Raw genomic sequence first — 15,040 nt, 5'->3', positions numbered from 1 at the left:
TTAGGCGTGTTCAGATGTGCCCACTAATTGGCCACACCTGATCTTAATGAGTGTGTGTTTCCTTTGAAATTAGGTATTTTTGAATAGACAAAAATGTAAAACTTTTTATGAGTAAACAGGAACATTTTTATTTTAACCATTACGTTGACTGAGAACACATTCTCATGTAGAGCAATGACCTGGGGAATAGTTACAGAGGAGAGGATGAATGAGCCAATTGGAAGCTGGGGATAATTACATGTCTATGATTTGGAATTTAGCCAGGACACTGGGATTAACACCCCTACTCTTATGATAAGTGCAATGGGAGCTTTAGTGACCACAACGTCCCATCCGAAAGACAGCACCCTATACAGGGCGATCCTCAATCACTGCCCTGGGATATTAGCTTTGTTTCAGACCAGAGGAAAGAGTGCCTCCTACTGGCCCTCCAACACCACTTCCAGCAGCATCTGGTCTCCAGTCTAGGGACCGACCATGATCAACCCTGCTTAGTTTCAGAGGCAAGCCAGCAGTGGGATGCAGGGTGGTATGCTGCCCACTTCTGTTCTCAGAATGTTTAAAAAACGTTCAGTTTTACCGGCCAGGAAACTTACAGCTTAATTCCCAGAACCAATGGGAAACCAAAAATGTACATTCCCACAGCTTCCAAAGGATCTCCAAAGAACCAAATGTCAAAATAACCATGCTGGGTATGATCTAGAAGGCAAGGTTATACACTTTATAGAGTGCTTAAGAAAATGAAAGTGCCCCTGGGCTGAGTGTAAGGTTGTGTAAGGTCTGCGGAAAGGTTGTATAATTGTGCGTGCGTGTGTGTGTTCAGTGTTCTCTATCAATGTCAAGTGCCTATCAAGATTTAGCTGACAGGAAATATTCAAGCTATTATTAAAAGTGGAGATGGAGATAATGTGAACTGTTTACCAATGACACATTTTGCTTAGTCATTTTTTTAAACAACTTACTATAGATGACATATCTCTGCAGGTAACTGCCTGATTCTGATCGTTGGGAATTTGTGTTAGTTCCAGTGTTGCTGTCTCCGCATCAGCTGAACGCTGACATAGAAATGTAGCAGTAATGTAGGCAGGGCCAGGAGAGTTATCATGGTAATAGAACTGTCAGGGAGGTGACATCTCAGGGTTACGGTGATGACATCTAGGACAGGTGCTGCACGCTGCCAGCTAAGGAGATCACGCCAGGTAACAGCTGTGACTTTCAGGAAGTGTCACCTTGTGTTTCYTGTCAACTGCAGTTTTTTAAAATTGTATTTAACTAGGCAAGTCAGTTAAGAACAAATTGTTATTTACAATGATGGACTACCCCGGCCAACTGTGCACTGCCCTATGGGACTCCCAATCACAGCCGGTTGTGATACAGCCTGGAATCAAACCAGGGTCTYTAGTGACACCTTTAGCACTGAGATGCAGTGCCTTAGACCGCTGCGCCACTCGGGAGCCCCTAAAGGTAAGAAGGAAGTGAACACATTCTTGCATCCCACTGCTTCCCTAATGATCTATCGAGTGTGTTTCATGCAGTAATGTCTGTACATTGCAGCAGTGTGTTATAGCAACATTTTCACAAATGTTCTGTAAGGTACACTATAAATACAAAAGTATGTGGACACCACTTCAAATTAGTGGATTCMGCTATTTCAGCCACACCCGTTGCTGACAGGTGTTTAAAATCAAGCACACAGCCATGCAATCGTTTGTCTATGCAAATTGTTAGTAGAATGGCCTTCCTGAATTGACTTTCAACATGGCACTGTCATAGGATGCCACCTTTCCAACAAGTCAGTTCGTAAAATGTCTGCCCTGCTAGAGTTGCCCCGGTCAATTGTAAGTGCTGTTATTGTGAAGTGGAAACGTCTAGGAGCAACAACGACTCAGCCGTAAAGTGGTTGGCCACACAAGCTCACAGAACGGGATTGCCAAGTGCTGAAGCGTGTAGCGTGTAAAAATCACCGAGTTAATAACCGAGTTCCAAACTGCCTCTGGAAGCAACGTCAGCGGAGCTTCATGAAATGGCTTTCTATGGCCGAGCAGGCCTACAAAAACCTAAGATCCCCATGCGCAATGCCAAGCGTCGGCTGGAGTGGTGTAACGCTCACCGCCATTGGACTCTGGAGCAGTYGAAACGTATTCTCTGGAGTGATGAATCACGCTTCACAATCTGGCAGTCCGACAGACAAATCTGGGTTTGGTGGATCCCAGGAGAACGCTACCTGCCCCAATGCATAGTGTCAACTGTCAAGTTTGGTGGAGGAGGAATAATGGTCTGGGACTGTTTTTCATGGTTCGGGCTAGGGTGAAGGAAAATCTTAACATTACAGCATACAATGACATTCTAGATGATTATGTGCTTCCAACTTTGTGGCAACAGTTTGGGGAAGGCCCTTTCATGTTTCAGCATGACATTGACCCCCGTGCACAAAGCGAGGTCCGAACAGAAATGGTTTGTCGAGATCAGTGTGGAAGAACTTGACTGGCCTGCACAGAGCCCTGACCTCAACCCCATCTAACACCTTTGGGATGAATTGGAACGCCGAATGTGAACCAGGCCTAATCGCCCAACATCAGTGCCCGACCTCACTAATGCGCTTGTGGCTGAATGGAAGCAAGTCCCCACCGCAATGTTCRACAATCTAGTGGAAATCCTTCCCAGAAGAGTGGAAGATAGCACCAAAGGGGGGACCAAATCTATATTAACGCCCATGATTTTGGAATGAGATGTTRGACGAGCAGGTGTCCACATACTTTTGGTCATGTAGTGTGTTTGAGGTGCCTTTAGCGATGGTATGGATGTGAAATTCTCATTCTAATTGTTCATTAAACTCCAAGTATGAAATTATAGATTTGGTCAACATTTCAAGAGTATCCTATAAGGTAGGCTGGCTCACACTGACTCTTATTGTTTTATGGTCCCCTTTGAGATAGTGTACTACTGCTGCCATCTGTTGGATAAAACAGYGGCATACAGGTGCACAAAGCCAGCTCTTTAATTAAGTACTTTAAGTAAATTGACAAGCCTATACTATTTTTGTTATTTTGTTGTTGTCCCCTTCCCCTCAACACTATTAATCAGACTACTACTTTACTCTTAATGTCCGTAATGACCAAAAGCCTACCAAACATCTTTCTTCATTTTATTCCCCGGAAAAACACACTTATTTGGAAGGCTCTTGCACAAGCTGCACAATTTTGTCATAGTGCCTTTAGTTGCCAAGGAAACTGTTTCCGTGGAAAGGCCAGTAAACAGCTGAACCCAATCTAAAGTACTGTCATTACTTGAGGCGAGTACACCTCTTCACATTACATCTGGAAATATTCACTAGGCTAGTTTGATAAATAAGTCATTCTTTGTTACTAATACAATGGAACTTGTGAAATGGAAAATGAAAGGGCGACACGTTTCAGTCCTGATTTGTTTGTGTTTGTATTCCCATTCTTTGAATAATTCTCACTCCAGTATTCCCATAGAGCTCCCTGGGGAATCCTTTGACTCCAGTCCTGACACAGGAGGCCCTTACCCTTCCCAACACCATGCCCTCCACCACAGTGGGAGCAACATCCATGGCATCCCATCTTCCAATCTGGAGAAGGGTAAGAGCCACTTCAGCGTCAGGGTCCAGTGTGTGGACTTTGTCCAACTTCAGCGCATGGCAGAATACAGCGTCACCAAGCACAAAGGGAGCAACCCGTTCATCCGTGCTGTGGTAGCGTGTGAGGAGAAAAACTCCACATGGAAAAAGAACATGGAGGATGTGACCYTTTTRCATGAGGMGTATGGAGGCAAAGAGGGGAACAGCTTTTTCGGGGTCTTTGACGGGTTCCACGGACAAATTTCTGCAGTTACGGCAGCCAGGGAGATGCTTGTTTTAGTCCTGAAGCAACTCTCCAAACAGGACCCCTTGCTCTCCTTGGAGAAGGACCAGGTGAAGCTAATGTCACGCTTTGAGGCCCTGTTCCAGGAAGACTACAACAGACCTTACCCAGGCCAAGCCCAGAACATTGCACTAGGACTAGGCCCTAAGCAGCTAGAGAATCTGACCAACGTGGAACAGGTGAACCTAGCCTTCCCCACAGCCTTCTGGAAGATGGACCGGGTCCTGGGGCTTGGCAAGGACGAGACCTCCAAGATCCGCTGGAGTGGCTGCACAGTGCTACTCTGCCTTATCGACAGTGGGCTGCCCTCCTCAGACGGGAAGGAGCAGGGAACAGGACAGGAGAGTAATATACCAACCCCCTCACAGGAGTTACAGGGTGGAAGAATTCTCATTGCTGACTGTGGTCAGTATTTTACTAGKATACTGATAATACACTGCAAATATGATACAGAACAGGTCTTATTCATTGAATACTATACATTTCCAATTAACGTCTCTTGTTGATTCCCATTTCATGGGTAACGTCCAAGGCGGTGGCTTCCGTCTGACCAAAGCACGTCCAACCCAGTGATAAATTCATGAACTGCTTTGAGGAAAAGATCATGATCATCAGAAAGCAAATTACGGACTCCTCTTTAAATTTGCGTATTCCTCCAAAGCTCAGCTGTCCTGAGTCTGCACAACTCTGCCAGAACCTAGGATCAAGGGAGACACTCAAGTGTTTTAGTACTATATCTCTTGACACAATGATGAAAATAATCATGGCCTCTAAACCTTCAAGTTGCATACTGGACCCTATTCCAACTAAACTACTGAAAGAGCTGCTTCCTGTGCTTGGCCCTCCTATGTTGAACATAATAAAAGGTTCTCTATRCACCGGATGTGTACCAAACTCACTAAAAGTGGCAGTAATAAACTCTCTCTTGAAAAAGCCAAACCTTGACCCAGAAYATATAAAAAAACTATCGGGCTATATCGAATCTCCCATTCCTCTCAAACAATTTTGGAAAAGCTGTTGCGCAGCAACTCACTGCCTTCCTGAAGACAAACAATGTATACGAAATGCTTCAGTCTGGTTTTAGACCCCATCATAGCACTGAGACTGCACTTGTGAAGGTGGTAAATTACCTTTTAATGGCGTCAGACCGAGGCTCTGTATCTGTCCTCGTGCTCCTAGACCTTAGTGCTGCTTTTGATACCATCGATCACCAAATTCTTTTGGAGAGATTGGAAACCCAAATGGTTTACACGGACAAGTTCTGGCCTGGTTTAGATCTTATCTGTCGGAAAGATATCCGTTTGTCTCTGTGGTTGGTTTGTCCTCTGACAAATCAACTGTAAATTTTGGTGTTCCTCAAGGTTCCGTTTTAGGACCACTATTGTTTTCACTATATATTTTACCTCTTGGTGATGTCATCCGGAAACATAATGTTAACTTTCACTGCTATGCGGATGACACACAGCTGTACATTTCAATGAAACATGGTGAAGCCCCAAAATTGCCTTCGCTGGAAGCCTGTGTTTCAGACATAAGGAAGTGGATGGCTGCAACTCGGACAAAACAGAGGTGCTTGTTCTAGGTCCCAAGAAACAAAGCGATCTTCTGTTGAATCTGACAATTAATCTTGATTAATCGTCTCAAATAAAACTGTGAAGGACCACGGCGTTACTCTGGACCCTGATCTCTTTTGACGAACATATCAAGACTGTTTCAAGGACAGCTTTTTTTTCATCTACGTAACATTGCAAAAATCAGAAACTTTCTGTCCAAATATGATGCAGAAAAATTGCTTTTGTCACTTCTAGGTTAGACTACTGCAATGCTCTACTTTCCAGCTACCCGGATAAGGCACTAAATAAACTTCAGTTAGTGCTAAACACATCTTGACCAGAACCAAAAAATGTGATCAAATTACTCGTGCTAGCCTCTCTACACTGGCTTCCTGTTAAGGCAAGGGCTGATTTCAAGGTTTTACTGCTATCACACCTGTCTCTTATACACATCTAGATGTGTATAAGAGACAGGGCTGGCCCAGGAGTGTGAAGGTGAACGGAAAGGCACTGGAGCAACAAACCGCCCTTGCTGTCTCTGCCTGTCCGGTTCCCCTCTCTCCACTGGGATTCTCTGCCTCTAACCCTATTACACGGGCTGAGTCACTAGCTTACTGGTGCTCTTCCATGCCGTCCCTAGGAGGGGTGCTGTCTCTTATACACATCTAGATGTGTATAAGAGACAGGTGGCAGAGATCTCAGTCCTGCAGCAGGAGTGAGGTCAATGTGAAGGAAACTATGGCTGACAGTCTGAAGAATCTCACCTTGGACTACGAGTGCCTTGCAGCCGACAATTGTAGAGAGCTAGTGGACACAGCATTGGTCTCAGGTTCAAAGGAAAACATTTCAGTCATGGTCATACTACTTCAGGGGTTGGATGTGCTCAGAGAAAACACTCTCAAAGGAGAGTTGACAAACCAAACAAATACCACGTAATTATAACTTCAGGKCAATTTTTCAAGTTTTGCAGAGAATGAATAGCTCTTGCATTTCTTGTGGTATCAAAAACATAAAAGGCATACAATAGCAATATACCTAATTTATTGAATTTATTGACTTGTACCCTGACACTCAAACTGATCAGTCCTTCTTCACTAGTCATGTTTGACATTGTTAAATCCACCTGGCTTCAGAAAGACTACCAGTCAGTAAGCCACTACCGGTTGTTTGCAATAGGTTAGCAAGTCCGACACAGTGCATCAGTTTTATAAATTGTAATGGCCAGTCATCAATTAAAATATAACCAACAATTGTGCAATGCAATAGTCCTCTCAAATATGAACAGACCATTGAGAAAAGTAACAAGACACAGGAGATACAATTGAATTGTTAATAACACTACATAGTTAAAAAGACCACCATTGATTAGCATTTGACCAGTTTGTTTGTGACAAGGTCACAAACCCATAGCAGACCTAGACCTACATTGGTGTACTGTACAATTGTTCAGAATCTCTAGATACTTTCCTGACAAGCTTATGCCCTCCAAGCTGTATTGGTAGAAGATACATTGCAACACCCTATATAACAGAGTAATATTCCACAGACTGATGATAGGTAATAGTCAAGACTTATGTTGGTGCATGGTTTGAGGCCTACTTTTTAACACCACTAATTCTGACAAGTTGATAACTGAACAATAACAGTTTGGGGAAACAACGGACTAGTCATGTGTTAGGTCTTAGCAAGACATTTTACATTTTACTAAACTTGTCTGAGCATGTCCAACTGTCTCAATGTTCTCCTTAAATCAATGTATCAACCAGAGAATATTGTGGTTTGAAGAGGGACTTCCCATGATGCACAAGGCTGTCATCATAGATGTGACAAACTTGCAGAGTCATCAGKCATCCAATCACAAAACCCCCCTTAAATCCTGTTCAACCGGTTGCAGTGGGCCAGTGGTGTAATAGCGTTGGAAGTTCTTGCCAAACTTCTCTGCAGACGGATATGTCGTCGTCTCGGCAGCAGGTGCAAGGAGGAATGCTTGGTTTGATAGTCCTTACCTGACACTGCTTCAATGATGTTATTATACTCAGTACAAACTGTCATAGCCTCCAGGCATTTCACAATGGGTGAATTTGGTTTGTTTTGTTTGGAAGGACACTCAACTCCCTTTTACCCCCAGTCGAATAACCCTATGACCTAGGTTACACTTTCTCTTCAGGGAATCAGTCACACACACACACACACACACACACACACACAGCTTACTTTCTCTCGTAGGGGCTAGTCTTCCAACTGAAGTAAAAAAAAAAAAATGTTTTAGGCCTTGTAGTGATACATGCATACATTATACTGATATACACTTTAAAATGAAAGTAAAACCAAACAAGGTATTAGAAATGCAGCTATACAGAGTCTTCAGCTATTCCAAGGAGAAAGGACGAGAGGTGGAAGGTCTGATGTCAGGAAGGGGAACACCATGTCCAGATGTTATTCAGAGTTAGGAAGAGAGGGGGAAGGTGCATGWGGGACGAGTGGGCCAGGTTTAGGTACTGCAGCAGGAGCGGCTGGCTGGCTGAGCTGTCTCCGTAAGATCCACTCCCCGGTTCCGCCCACTGTTCGCTCCGGCAGCTTGAGGCTCGTTCTTGGGTAATTTCTTTGCTGTGAAGCAATAGGGAAAATGTTTGACCTGTGTTTCTATTATCAGATAGTTTGAAAATGTTAAAGATTCTATCAAAGTGTAATGAACATGGAACATAAAACACTTACCAATAGCCATGAATATCTCATTAACGTTCATAGAGGTCTTTGCTGATGTTTCCATGAACAGTAAACTGTTATCATCTGCGTATGACTGGGCATCCTGGAAGAAAACCACCAAAATCAGTCAATATAGATGTATCACGTCACAAAGGTGTTTAACTGCCTTATAGGTCAAATTGTATGATGAATCCAATGAGAATAAAACTAGCACAGTGTAATGTTCAATAGCAAATTCACTGGCACAAACCTGAAAATCCAATGCTCGTTTGTTTGCAAGGTCAGCTTTGTTCCCAGCCAACGCTATTACAATATTTGGACTGGCTTGTCTCTGAAGCTCCTTAACCCAGTTCTTTGCTCGTGCAAAGGAGTCCTGGCAAACAGCAGAGGATGAGAAATGAAGTCAGAAAATAACAAGGTCCTTGAGGAAGAATGACAACACAACCACTCCCTTCATTCCCTGGTTATGAGATTGACTTTGCAGGATATCCAAGACGTGGTCTCGTTAAAAAGGAGAACTTCTATAAAATATGACAATTAGATATAATGTTCCCCAGCTTACATGTATMGGGAGTTCGTCAACAAGATGTATCATATTGCTGAGTTGAAGATATTCTCTGCTCCAAACATTGGCTTAAGATTTGTGTACAAAACTTCGAGTTAGAAAACCAAGCTCTTTTGACAGCTTATTTCCATGAAATACAATGTTCTAACAACTTCCCATCAAACGTCTCAGCAAATAGAGCAAAAGCAGACATGGGGATCAAAATAGAATTTCTCATTGGAGTTGCTCTTTTTTTTTTTTTAAACCAGGTTTGTTAATCTCTTTTACAAGAGAGACCTGGCCAAAATAGCAGTTGGTATCAGAAACATTTACAACATAAAATATCAATTTACACATTGAACAGAAAGAAGGTTTGGGAAKGTGTGGTGCAACTAGGGGTCAAAACATTGACAGCTCCTCAATTAATTTGTTAAAACAAYWGTGCCCTAGATGTGACAGGTTTGTTAGGACCAAATTAAATGAATAGGGATATTTTAGACTTGTCAAATCTAAGAGAAACTACAACTACAGAKAAGTGCTTGAAAACATGTCAGCAAAACAAGGCTAGCCTTTTTCTCAATCTTTTCTTCAGATTCTCAACTAGGCCTATTATATAGGGCATAATCTTCAAACACCTGCTAAATTTTCACAAAATGTCTTCAGCTGTACCTAATGCTATACAGTTCATTCGGAAAGTATTCAGACCTTGACTTTTTCCACATATTGTCACGTTACAGCCTTATACTAAAATGGATTCAATTGTTTGTTCCCCCTCGTAAAATCGACACACAATACCCCATAATGACAAAGSAAAAACAGTCATAGAAATTTTTGCAAATGTATTAATGAACAAAAAATATCACATTTACATAAGTATTCAGATCCTTTACTCAGTACTTTGTTGAAGCACCATTGGCAAAGATTACAGCCTKGAGTCTTCTTGGGTATGACACTACAAGCTTGGCACACTTGACTTGAACCCTGTCAAGCTCTGTCAGGTTTGATGGGGAGCTATTTTCAGGTCTCTCCAGAGAAGTTCAATCGAGTTCAAGTCCGGGCTCTGAATGGGCCACTCAAGGACATCCAGAGACTTGTCCCAAAGCCACTCCTGTGTTGTCTTGGATGTGTGCTTAGGATCGTTGTCCTGTTGGAAGGTGAACCTTCACCCCAGTCTGAGGTCCTGAGCCCCCTGGAGCAGGTTTTCAGCAATGATCTCACTGTACTTTTCTCTGTTCATATTTCCCTTGATCCTGACTAGTCTCCCAGTCCCTGCAGCTGAAAAACATCCCCACAGCACTTTGGTGCGAAAAGTGCAAATCAATCCCAGAACAGCAGCAAAGGACTTTGTGAAGATGCTYGAGGAAACAGGTACAAAAGTATATATATCCACAGTAAAACGAGTCATATATCGACGTAACCTGAAAGGCCGATCAGCAAGGAAGAAGCCACTGCTCCAAAACAGCCATAAAAAAGCAAGACTACGATTTGCAAGTGTACATGGGGACAAAGATTGTACTTTTTGGAGAAATTTCATCTCATCTGATGAAATAAAAATAGAACTGTTTGGCCATAATGACCATCGTTATGTTTGGAGGAAAAAGAGGGAGGCTTGCAAGCCGATGAACACCATCCCAACCGTGAAGCACGGGGGTGGCAGCATCATGTTGTGGGGGTGCTTTGCTGCAGGAGGGACTGGTGCACTTCACAAAATAGATGGCATCATGAGGAMAGAAAATTATGGGGATATGTTGAAGCAACGTCTCAAGACATCAGTCAGGAAGTTAAAGCTTGTTCGCAAATAGGTCTTCCAAATGGACAATGACCCCAAGCATACTTCCAAAGTTGTGGCAAAATGGCTTAAGGACAACAAAGTCAWGGTATTGGAGTGGCCATCACAAAGCCCTGACCTCAATCCTATAGAAAATGTGGGCAGAACTGAAAAAGCGTGTGCGAGCAAGTGGGCCTACAAACCTGACTCAGTTACACCAGCTCTGTCAGGAGGAATGGGCCAAAATTCCCCCAACTTATTGTGGGAAGCTTGTGGAAGGCTACCCAAAACATTTGACCCAAGTTAAACAATTTAAAAGCAATGCTACCAAATACTAATTGAGTGTATGTAAACTTCTGACCCACTGGGAATGTGATGAAAGAAATAAAAGGTGAAATAAATCATTCTCTACTATTATTTTGACATTTCACATTCTTAAAATAAAGTGGTGATCCTAACTGAACTAAGACAGGGAATTGTTACTAGGATTAAATGTCAGGAATTGTGAAAAACTGAGTTTAAATGTATTTGGCTAAGGTGTATGTAAACTTCCGACTTCAAATGTATGTAAATATGGTATTTCTGTTTTTAATCACTTTGTCATTATGGTATCTGTTTTTTATTTTTAATACATGTTAATGTCTAAAACCCTGTTTTCGCTTTGTCATTATGGGACATTGTGTGTAGATTGAAAAAAAAAGAAGAAGATTTAATACATTTTAGAATAAGGCTGTAACGTAACAAACTGTGGAAAAAGGGAAAGGGTCTGAATACTTTCCAAATGCACTGTACCTAATATAAGAGTCTCTTATAATGTGTGACAGAGTACATAAACCCGGCTGCTGACTCACTTTGTTAGTTATGTCGTAGACCACGATGGCGGCCTGGGCACCTCTGTAGTACATGGGTGCTAAGCTGTGGTAGCGCTCCTGACCAGCTGTGTCCCAGATCTCAAACTTGACTGTCGTGTCATCCAAACATACTGTCTGAGTCAGGAAGGCAGCTGAGAGGGGACAAACAGTCATTGCAGCATTTAGAATTTTGTTTGCAGTAGGCTATAAAAGAAAAACAGCTGGCTGTCCAGTTTCCAACAATGGACTAATATATATCATGGGAGATTGCATAACCTACAGAATGTAGTCAGAATCACTACAGGACAAAAATATAGTGGTGTTGGGTTATGTCCATTCCACTAACACATGAATAGAAGATGTCAGATCAGCCTACCTCCAATTGTGCTCTCTTGGAATTCCTGAAACTGGCCCTTGACAAAGCGAAGTACCAGACTGGACTTTCCCACAGCGGACTCCCCTAAGAGTACTAATTTGAACTGGGAGATCTTGTTGCCTGTGTTTGGCCCATTGGGTCGTGTTGCACCACCCCTACTTGCCATGTCCTACACCCCAGTKTCTTGCTCTGGATGCAGAAGTACCGCTTGAATGTTCACTCCTAGAACTGCCAAAAATGAGATGTCACATTACATAAATTGTGAACAGATCAACAGTGAATAAAGTAGTGTGGGGAAAACAAATACAACAAAATAATACATAATTATCAACTTTGACGTTGAATTGGTTAGAAATTGTTCAATTAGCTTTGTCTCTGATCATCATTGTAATATCATTGAATCACAGGATGTAGTTACTTAAAACTAGACAATCTTTGGAAATGTGACGACTTTCACTTGGCTATTAGCTAGTAACGTTAGACTTGTTTACAAAGACTATATTACACTTATTTCTTAACTGACCCAACAAGTAAACACAACAAGCCCATGTCTAGCCAAAAATAATTGCAGTGAAGACATGTGGGTCGAACTCGTGTTACGTCAGTCTGCCCACTAATAACCACTGTGTTGACTAGCTAGCTAGTCAGTTTGGATGGCGGCTCAAACTTGCTATCATCAAGCACTGTGTCCGTCAAAAAATAATGATTAGCTTTCTCAGTCCCACCCATTGGTCCAATCTTGTTTTAGACAAATTGGTTAACTAGCTAGTTCACGCTAGCTAGCCAGCCCGTTACAACTAGCTTTAATTATTCAGATTAGGTGGCTACTGTTATCTGCTAGCTAGTTTACTATAGCTAGCTAACTACACACWGTATATTGAATAATTAGCTAGTTCGCTAAGCTAGGTCGTACACGAAAGCTATCGGTCTTACTGTTAGAAAGCTACATAACGTTGAACCACACCTCARCCTGCTTCACACACGCAAATACGTAGTAACTAGGAAGCTAGCTAGCCCCCCACCACACACATATATATGTATATATACATACATTTCAATGATCAACACACAGCTGTATATTAATTAAGAACGGGTCAACTGCTGGCTTATTATTTGATGTGAGCTAGCTAACAAAACATAGCTTTCGGCCTAGCAAGCTAGTTCTGCCGGTAAATCAGCTAGCGATAATGATATCTACTTACCCTAATCGCGATAACTAACTAGCTAGGTAGCTGAATGGATTTCCAAAAAATTATATTTTCGGCAATCAAATATATTCACAGGGCGAGAAATTTCATAAAGCTTGTCCCTTTCTCACTTCTTCCAACTTCCTGTGTGTTTTGCATGGCACAGTGTATGATGATAGATCGAATGCCTACGTAGCACTGAGAATAAACCAATCACACGCTCGTGTTCCAATTTGTGAACGTGTTAAAAGGGCAATTTGCACTTGAAACAACAACGCGTCTACCCCGCCACTGTTTCGGTAAAAAGCTGAGGAATGGGACTGGAGAAATGTAACCGCTCTCAAATTAATAGACAGAGCTATGGATACAAGGACTGGCCATCCATGGTATCAACATTATACACTGCTCCAAAAAATAAAGGGAACACTTAAACAACACAATGGAACTCCAAGTCAATCACACTTCTGTGAAATCAAACTGTCCACTTAGGAAGCAACACTGATTGACAATAAATTTCACATGCTGTTGTGCAAATGGAATAYACAAAAGGTGGAAATTATAGGCAATTAGCAAGACACCCCCAATAAAGGAGTGYTTCTGCAGGTGGTGACCACAGACCACTTCTCAGTTCCTATGCTTCCTGGCTGATGTTTTGGTCACTTTTGAATGCTGGCGGTGCTRTCACTCTAGTGGTAGCATGAGACGGAGTCTACAACCCACACAAGTGGCTCAGGTAGTGCAGCTCATCCAGGATGGCACATCAATGCGAGCTGTGGCAAGAAGGTTTGCTGTGTCTGTCAGCGTAGTGTCCAAAGCATGGAGGCGCTACCAGGAGACAGGCCAGTACATCAGGAGACGTGGAGGAGGCCGTAGGAGGGCAGCATTCCTTTCTTTGTGGGGCCGCACAGCCCTCCATGTGCTCGCCAGAGGTAGCCTGACTGCCATTAGGTACCGAGATGAGATCCTCAGAGCCCTTGTGAGACCATATGCTGACACATGCACAATTGTGGCCTGCTGGAGGTCATTTTGCAGGGCTCTGGCAGTGCTCCTCCTTGCACAAAGGCGGAGGTAGCGGTCCTGCTGCTGGGTTGTTGCCCTCCTACGGCCTCCTCCACGTCTCCTGATGTACTGGCCTGTCTCCTGGTAGCGCCTCCATGCTRTGGACACTACGCTGACAGACACAGCAAACCTTCTTGCCACAGCTCGCATTGATGTGCCATCCTGGATGAGCTGCACTACCTGAGCCACTTGTGTGGGTTGTAGACTCCGTCTCATGCTACCACTAGAGTGAYAGCACCGCCAGCATTCAAAAGTGACCAAAACATCAGCCAGGAAGCATAGGAACTGAGAAGTGGTCTGTGGTCACCACCTGCAGAARCACTCCTTTWTTGGGCGTGTCTTGCTAATTGCCTATAATTTCCACCTTTTGTCTATTCCATTTGCACAACAGCATGTGAAATTTATTGTCAATCAGTGTTGCTTCCTAGGTGGACAGTTTGATTTCACAGAAGTGTGATTGACTTGGAGTTCCATTGTGTTGTTTAAGTGTTCCCTTTATTTTTTTTAGCAGTGTAGTTTGACCTATGTTTTGAGGTTATACAACGTTTGTTTACATTTACTTTGTTGGAGTAAAACAAACGTATATTAGGGTTCTGATGGGGTCCGACAGTTGAACTAAGTTCAATAGGCATTTATAAGTTATATTCTTAAAGAAGTAATTGGTACATATAATAKATTTACATGTCCAAAAATCGATGTAGCAACTGCAGATTGGCTCTTTAATGAAAGGATCAGGGAAACTAATCGTTTTATAAGGCAAAGAGGAAATGTTACACAAGTGTGCTAACTAATTCACAAAAAAACATTTGTAACATATGACATGACGTATGCAACTTTATGTCATAACATGCCATACTGCCAAAGTGTAGGCTAAAAGCAAACATGGGCATGCATTTGCAATGTTCATAATCATACAGGTTCTTAATTGGGGTTGGTTGGGATTTAACCATTGTTTCTTTAACATTTCTTAGTTTGGGTCTGAAACAATTGTATCCATTTATCAGTTTCAAAGACAAGTCATTACATGATATTGTAATGAAGCAGGCAGGGAGCAGGTCTCGAACCCTCGACCTTCTAGCCCGAGGTCCGGCGCGCTATCGACTGTGCCGCAA

General features: G+C 42.7%; 1 protein-coding gene across 1 annotated transcript; it reads right to left on the bottom strand.

Moving 5' to 3' along the window:
• Positions 1 to 7,491: 7,491 nt before the first annotated feature.
• On the bottom strand, positions 7,492 to 13,018 carry rab5ab (RAB5A, member RAS oncogene family, b). The gene is made up of 6 exons (XM_023980144.2): positions 12,885 to 13,018; positions 11,683 to 11,910; positions 11,307 to 11,458; positions 8,394 to 8,516; positions 8,153 to 8,246; positions 7,492 to 8,044 (listed from the first exon to the last, which is right to left on the bottom strand). The coding sequence occupies exons 2-6, from the start codon at positions 11,846 to 11,848 to the stop codon at positions 7,929 to 7,931; spliced, it is 651 nt and encodes a 216-aa protein (XP_023835912.1). The 5' UTR covers positions 11,849 to 11,910; positions 12,885 to 13,018; the 3' UTR covers positions 7,492 to 7,928.
• Between the last annotated feature and the right edge of the window lie 2,022 nt (positions 13,019 to 15,040).

The sequence above is a fragment of the Salvelinus sp. IW2-2015 genome, linkage group LG35 (genome assembly GCF_002910315.2).
Source record: "Salvelinus sp. IW2-2015 linkage group LG35, ASM291031v2, whole genome shotgun sequence".
Lineage (NCBI taxonomy): Eukaryota > Metazoa > Chordata > Actinopteri > Salmoniformes > Salmonidae > Salvelinus > Salvelinus sp. IW2-2015.
This window is presented reverse-complemented; position numbering and strand designations above follow the sequence as displayed.

What these genes read in the sequence shown, in the direction of transcription:
- rab5ab (XM_023980144.2), bottom strand. Translation starts at nt 11,848, where the DNA reads ATGGCAAGTAGGGGTGGTGCAACACGACCCAATGGGCCAAACACAGGC. An exon ending in CCAAGAGAGCACAATTGGAG is followed by an intron (nt 11,459 to 11,682) that starts GTAGGCTGATCT and finishes GTCCCCTCTCAG; the next exon opens with CTGCCTTCCTGACTCAGACA. An exon ending in TCTACGACATAACTAACAAA is followed by an intron (nt 8,517 to 11,306) that starts GTGAGTCAGCAG and finishes GCTGTTTGCCAG; the next exon opens with GACTCCTTTGCACGAGCAAA.